At 49.4% G+C, this 7,364-nt stretch overlaps 1 protein-coding gene across 5 annotated transcripts in view; it reads left to right on the forward strand.

Moving 5' to 3' along the window:
* GARRE1 (granule associated Rac and RHOG effector 1) overlaps positions 1-2,698 on the forward strand; it is a 64,339-nt gene extending 61,641 nt beyond the window's left edge. For all 5 annotated transcript variants that reach the window (XM_012775125.3, XM_075992984.1, XM_012775126.2 and 2 more), the window contains one exon: positions 106-2,698. In XM_012775125.3, the coding sequence (XP_012630579.1) occupies positions 106-414 (309 nt within the window). In that variant the 3' untranslated portion in view covers positions 415-2,698. The remainder of the gene's footprint in view (positions 1-105) is intronic.
* The last annotated feature ends 4,666 nt before the right edge of the window (positions 2,699-7,364 follow it).

Here is a 7,364-nt window from a genome sequence, read left to right on the forward strand (position 1 = left end):
TGCTCTCGCCTTGTCTTCTAGGTGGGACTAAGGGCCAGAGGTCTGGGGAGGTGGGAAAAGATATATCACCAGGAATGCCACTAAGGACTCTTTTCTGTTTCTCAGGATAACAAAACCAAAACGTGGCCACCCAAAGCACCCTGGCAACACCCGTCCCCGATGCCCAGCACACTGCCCAGCCCAAGCACGCCACTCTATGCCGTCGCCAGCCCCGGCAGCCAGTGGAACGACACCATGCAGATGCTGCAGTCTCCAGTGTGGGCTGCGGCCAGCGAGTGCAGTGCCGCCTCCTTCTCCTACGTGCAGCCCCCACCACAGCCCCCACCCCCACCTGCGCACAAGGCAGTGCCCAAGGGCTTCAAGGCTTTCCCCGGGAAGGCCGAGCGCAGGCCAGCTTACCTGCCCCAGTACTGATCCAGGGCCAGCCTGCTTGCGTGCCCAGAGCTGCTGGGGTGAGTGTCCCCGCCCTAGGGCCAACTAGCTGACACCAGCCCCCTAGAGGACCAGTGTACCCCTGTCCCAGGGAGAATTCCTTGGGGACAGGGTGGTTGGCAGCTCCAAGCCTTTGAAGCCTGGGTTCCAAATTTGGAGGCATCAGACCCCTGGAGAGCCAGCTGTAGACAGAGGTTTCTCCCTCAGGATGCTGGGGAGTCTGCATGCTTAGTAAGCACCTCACAGGGTTCTGATGCAGGCAGCCAGCGGCCACACTTTGAGAAACACAGCTCGTGGGTTTTTAGTCCTGCTGTGTGTTGGGAAGGCATCAGGCCTGAAGGCTTAGAGCAAAACTGACCATTCTTCTGAAACCCTCACCTCCTCCTCCTCCCTTCACACCTTGAGTGATGACCACACCAATCACTGTATTTTATAGCTATTTTTTCACGTAGGTTTTTAGTTAAAACATCTCCTGCCTAACACGCATTGAATATTTTAAGGTAACAGATATACTGGCTGGAGGTTTGTTCAACACTATCTTTATTTAAGCTTATATAAAATGGGCAGAGTGTAGAGTATTTGTGAGCAGAAGCAGCCACCGGGGTTTACTGTGGGTGGGCAGCCCCTTGCTGCCCCAGCAGCACCCGGGGGAGTGCAGCCTTTACCAGATTCGCAACAGCAGGGTTGTAAAACTAATGTAGGAGGCGTACTGCCGCAGGCGCGTGGAGGTGAGCCGGCTGCTGCCGTCTGCGCAGGATAGAGCGCAGGCTACGTCCTCAGAGCATAAAGTGTGGTCAGGGGCTGCACAGAGATGCCTGCACTCGAAACTGCAGTAACATTGTGAGCTGGCTCAGAAGACAAACCAATTAAGATGTAGATAGAAATTAATTTAAAGTCTTTTCTTAAAAAAAAAACAATCCACCTCATTTTCAGTTAACATGTGCCATTAAAATAGATAACATCCTGTGGATTTAGGAGTATTTTCCAGCCAGAATGGATCCAGAAGAATTGAATGGTGCTTAAATTGAGAAATAATAATAAATATCTCTATATAGAGTAGACATATCCCACTGTATATTAATTGAGGTTACAGAAAGTTCTTTATATAAAACTTATTTAAATTTTTCATATTTCATCTTTGAAAAATTCTAATTGAGAAAAATCCATAATATTTTCTGGTATGAAAGTTTGACAGTATTAATATTTTTTTTTATATTTTCTTAAGTCATTAAACCATTTTAATATATGTTAACTACTAATAAATGGTTTATTCTTTCTAGCTCCATATAAGCTTTTCCAGCAAAGATTGTAATAACACATTTATGTTCTCATTTTTCTACAGATATAAGTAAATTTATATTTAAAAATACCAAAAAGAATAAATATATATATATATGTATGTACACACACACGCGCACACACACACATACACACTAATTATAGAGGACCCTGAGGGTGTCTGAGCCCAGCCACCTGAATTTTTAGTACTGTGTCGTCGGGCTGTTTCCAGGCCTTGGGTGTTGTCTTTTGTGCTGTGTGGGGATGCCATTGCTGCCTGTATTTATGATCTTCACCGTGGTTCTGACATTCACCTCACCATGTTTACAGAGAACTATTTTGTATATAGACCTTTTCAGGCACGTGCTTTGCACCAACCCCGTGTGGCTCTCGTCTGTGTTAGCTGTCACAGTGTGCACACTAATCTCTGTTAAAGTTGTTTGTGGCTGTTTTCCTTGTAAGATAGTTTTCTATTTCCTTCGGTAACGTGTCCACAGTACCCTGTATTTCGAGTTCTATTATACTGACGTACTCTTGTTTTAATAGTGCCTCCCCAAAGACCTCACCTTGGACAGAGGTCGGTCCTTGATGCCCCCAGCGCAGTTGACATTGTTAATTGTCACTTTCCAGTTTGTTCTTCTCTATTAAGGAAGACATTTTTTAATTGCATCTCCATGGCAGTGAGACTGTGTGAAGCTGTCTGTGTGGTCTCTATGTAGGTGCTGCGTTCCCAGCACCACCTTGCTCTGAACACTGGTAATTCCAGGTGCTGCGCTCGGCAGAGGGGTCTCGCCAAAGCGCATGTGTGTGCGTGTGTGAATATGTGTGTCCTTCGCATGGCCGGGCGTGGCTGCCTTGCTCGGGCATCAGCAGGACATCGTGTGAATAGTTACAATGCTTCCAAACTGGAACTCTACATTTTGTATCTTTTAAAGCTCCTATAAGTAAAATAACTATTGGCTTTATTAAAAATATACATTTAATAATACTTTGTATCTTTGTTTAAAATGAACTGCAGCAGACATTGTGTCAGAGTGTCCTGACCCATTACTTTGAAAAGCTGCACGAGTTGGTTTTTAGGTCAGCTTGTTCCCTGATTCTGAGACTGAGCAAGAGGGAAGGTCACTTGGAATATTAAGGTGAGCTAGAATGGAATGGAATGGAATGGGCAGGAAGCAGAGCCACCAGCCACACCTGCCCTCTTGGCTTCCCGAAGGACACAGATGGTGTCAGCCTCTGCACAAGTGGAGCCAATACAGTGGAAAAGGGACTGTCTCCTGGAAGGATGCAAGCTCTCTCTTTGGTTGGGGTCTGCCAACACCCACACCCACCAACCCTGGGTGCTGTGGCCTGCCCAGCCAGCCTGTCCAAGAAGCAGACCCAGGAATGAGAACTTGTTTCACCCTCTCCCCACACCAGGGACCCAATCTGGCAGAAAGACCCTGCCTCACAGGCATAAGAAGGACCTGTCTCACTGGATGATGCCAGCCTGCTTAGCAGGAGGAGGACCATATCATGAGAACCACAAAGGGAGGGTGGGTTACACGGGAATTTCAACTCATTGACAGAAAGAAAGCACTTCATTGGAACTTTTTTTCATGAACTTAGGAAAATGGAGTCATGTGAGCATTAATATATAGCCTGAGAGTATAAGTACTACTTACAGCTTCTTTCTGCTGAGATGCCTTGAGGGTGAGCATGGGGACCAAGTTCCAGAACCTTCCAAATGTACCTCAGGACAAGGTTGCTTAGTAACAGCCATGTTGCATGAATGTGCTAAGGAATACACTGCAAGTTTATATTAAGATGCTAGCAGGAAACAGTACGTATTTTATTCAAGTGTGTTCCCATTTAACACAAGCACCCAGTGCTCGTCCCTGGCTTTGATTCACAGCAGTGGTGCAGACAGAAGTGGAGTCCTGTCTCCCTGGCTGTGAAACCGGATGGGTGGGGTGGAAGCAGAACAGATGTTAGATTTGTGCTCCTAGAGGGTCCTTGGAGGCCTAGGCCCCATCTGACAAATGGAGGACACACAGGCAGTCGGCAGGCTTGAGACTTGACTTTCCTACCTGGGGACTCCTTGAGAGTGGGGCTGCCAGCATGGAGATGGGGTGTAGCTGAAATGCTGCATGCCAACCATGCGCTGGTGGCCTTCTGCGCATTGTGTGGCCACTGCTGTGACCATCCTGATCTGGAGACAAAGGAAATAAACCTTTCCCAGCGGTCAGCTCCTCAGCTGCTAAATAGCCACATACGTGGACAGCATGGCTGGCTGCCTCCTAGCGATATGTAACCTCCAGGGCGGGCTCCTGAAAGGAACACATACACCGAGCCTTATATTGCAGGGGTAGTCTGGCCGGGCCCAGGCCTCTGCATCTCTGTGAGGGGACTGGATGTGAGTTGTGTTGGGAGGCTGAGTTGGGTATGTAGGCCTAGGTGGGGGAGAAGAATTGTTTCAGGTGTGTCACCTCATTTCAACATTTACTAACATCACCTAGAGGCCAGGCCCTTGCTAAGAGCCAGGAGTGCGAAGATGATGCAGTCCCTGCCCTTGAAATTCTTTTAAGGGAGACACCCCCATCTTTGGTAAGAATGCCACCATCTATCCACCCAGTTGCTCTGTCTGCTGTCCTGTAAGATACTCTTGGTTCTTCTTTCCTTCACTCTCCTCATTCAAGTCCTATATTTCCACGCACACTCAAATGCCACTATATTCTTACATCTCTGCCATCCACCTGAGGCTCCTGCCTTTCCCTCTACAGCCTAAGAGTTTCCCATGCACAGACCCCACACTTCCATGTGGCCTTCCCTGTGCCCTCCAACCTGAGGCTGCTCTAGGGCCAGAGCCCATACTCCAACTTGGCTTTGTTTCACATTATAGTACTTAGCACTCCCCTGGGATCTTGTGTGTTTGCATTTGTCCCTCACTATAACCAAGGTCCCCTGGGAGCAAGGAGCAAGTCTTGATCATGGTCACATGTCCCCAAGGTGCAAGGCAGCGCCTGGGACCACCACAAAGCAAATTGAGACAGATGACAAGAGGTGTTTTGGGGCCCGAACTTTCTAATACAGAGCAAAAATAGAACTAGAAACTGGGCATCTCACATCTGTAATTCCAACATTTTGGGAGGCCAAGACGGGAGGATCAGGATTGCATAAGGCCAGGAGTTGGAGTTGGCTTGGGCAATTTAGCTAGACAGACCCCCTCTACAAAAGATAAAATTAGCCAGGTGCAGTCGCATGCGTGGTAGTCCTAGCTACTGGTAGTCCTAGCTACTGGTAGTCACAGCAACTCTGGAGGCTGAAACAGAAGGATCGCTTGAGCCAAGGAGTTAAGAGGCTACGGCGATTTATGATTGTGCCATTGCACTCTGGTCTGGGTGACACAGCGACATGTCTCTTAAAAAACAAAAAAAATAGGCCGGGCGCCGTGGCTCACGCCTGTAATCCTAGCACTCTGGGAGGTTGAGGCGGGCGGATTGCTCGAGGTTATGAGTTCGAAACCAGCCTGAGCAAGAGCAAGACCCTGTCTCTACTATAAATGGAAAGAAATTAATTGGCCAACTAAAAGTATATAGACAAAATTAGCCGGGCGTGGTGGCGCATGCCTGTAGTCCCAGCTACTCGGGAGGCTGAGGCAGAAGGATTGCTTGAGCCCAGGAGTTTGAGGTTGCTGTGAGCTAGGCTGACGCCAGGGCACTCACTCTAGCCTGGGCAACAAAGCGAGACTTTGTCTCAAAAAAAAAAAAAAAAAAGAACAGGACAAAAAAGGCTCTCACATTAGACTAAAAGAAAAATACATAATCACCAGAGTTTGTACCGGGATCAACATTAGGCGCTATGGACAGGACTATGTAGACCTTTAATAAAAACATAGCTTCCTGTTCTCATGGAAACCACACCTATATATGGTGGGAGACATTTTTTTTAAAGACCGAGCCATGGGTTCACAGGGAAAATCTGGAGATCAAGTTACGACGCGACAAGGGACAAGCTCCTAGCCTCCCCGGGTGTGGAAAGTAGCTTCCCCTAAACCACGCAGCGCTCCTAGCCTGCGCATGCGCAGTCCGCCCCCACCAATGCAGCGCATGCGCACATGCGCGCGCCACCTCCATCCGAGACGTGCGGACACAGGGGTTTGCACGTTTCCCTCCCTGCAACCCAGCTCCAGAGCCTGCACGGGGACATGCGCACACGCGCGCCGCCGCCCATCCCGGACGTGCTAACCCACACGCAGATGCGTGCGCACCCTTCCCCCAGGAGTGCCTGCGCTCGGCCCTGCCTTTCCCGCGTGTGCACGCGTGTGCACGAGCCCTCCGGAGGGCGCCCGCGCTTGGAGCTGCACCGAGCCCGGGACGCGCGGTCTTCTCACCTTCGCCGGGTCACCGTGACTCAGCGTCCCCGCTGGGCGCGCCTCCCCGTAACAGTTCTGGAAAGTCTGTTGGCGTGGCGGGGCGCGATGGCTCACGCCTGTAATTCTAGCACTCTGAGAACCGGGAGGCGGGAGGATCGTTTGAGCTCAGGAGTTCGAGACCAGCCTGAGCAAGAGCGAGACCTCGTCTTTAAAAATAGAAAAATTCTTCCAGTAGAAGAGGAAGGTTAAAAAAAATAATAATAAAATAAAATAGAAAAATTAGCCAGGCGTGGTGGTGCGCGCCTGTTGTCCCAGCGCCTGTGGTCCCAGCTACTCGAGAGGCTGAGGCAGGAGGATCGCTTGAGCCCAGGAGATTGAGGTTGCAGTGAGCTGTTATGATGGCATTGCACTCTAGCCCAGGCAACAGAGAGAGACTCTGTCTCAAATAAAACATTTTTTTAAAAAGCACATCTCTTTGCTTAGAATAGAATTGAAAAAACTTTACCTCCTGCCTCTTCTCTAATACCCAGAGCTGCTCCTGTGGGGTTTAGGTGGCTGGGAGAGGACTTTGCAGAAGGCAGTGTGGCTGTGGGCAGGTGAACACCCATAAAATCCTTGGAAAGACTTGGAGTTGTAAGTGACAACGTAAACACTAGGGGGAAGCATTGATTTCCATTCCAGCAGCAAGCAGGGGTAGCCTGGCCCCAGGAATCTGGACACTGTGAGGTTCACTCTTGTTATCTCTCTAGGGGTCATTCTCTCCATTGTCTTCCTTGAGACCACAGGGGCTGAACCTCATCAGGCCTGTAGATTCAGACATGCCGCTTGCTTAATGCCACAAAAGGCAGAGACTCTCTCCTGCTGGGCGTAGGGTCCTAGGAAAGGACCCTATCTGGCTGGCTTAGGTCATGTGCTCATCACCAAAGCAGTCAGGCCCTGGAAGAAACACAGGGCAGGAGGTCATGGTTTAGGACAAAGACAACAGTTATCCACCACAGTCACCCAAAATAACCTACTAGAAAAATGGAGTCAGTAGCTACTGAGACTGGCTTTCCTCCTGGGTGAGGTTCTGTTCTGAAACACAGGATTTTGGGTGCCAGCGCTGTTCTGTGCAGATAAGTAAATGGCTTGGATGGGAAACTCTGGCTGGAGTCTTTCTCAGAACTCCAGTACAGCAGATACTGCTCTGCAATGTCAGGGCAATGCTGGGTGTGGAAGCTCAGTCATGTTGTTTTGGTTTTAGAGACAGGGTCTTGCTCTGTCACCCAGGCTGGAGTACACTGGCAATACCACAGCTCAC

Source organism: Microcebus murinus, chromosome 16 (genome assembly GCF_040939455.1).
Source record: "Microcebus murinus isolate Inina chromosome 16, M.murinus_Inina_mat1.0, whole genome shotgun sequence".
Classification (NCBI taxonomy): domain Eukaryota; kingdom Metazoa; phylum Chordata; class Mammalia; order Primates; family Cheirogaleidae; genus Microcebus; species Microcebus murinus.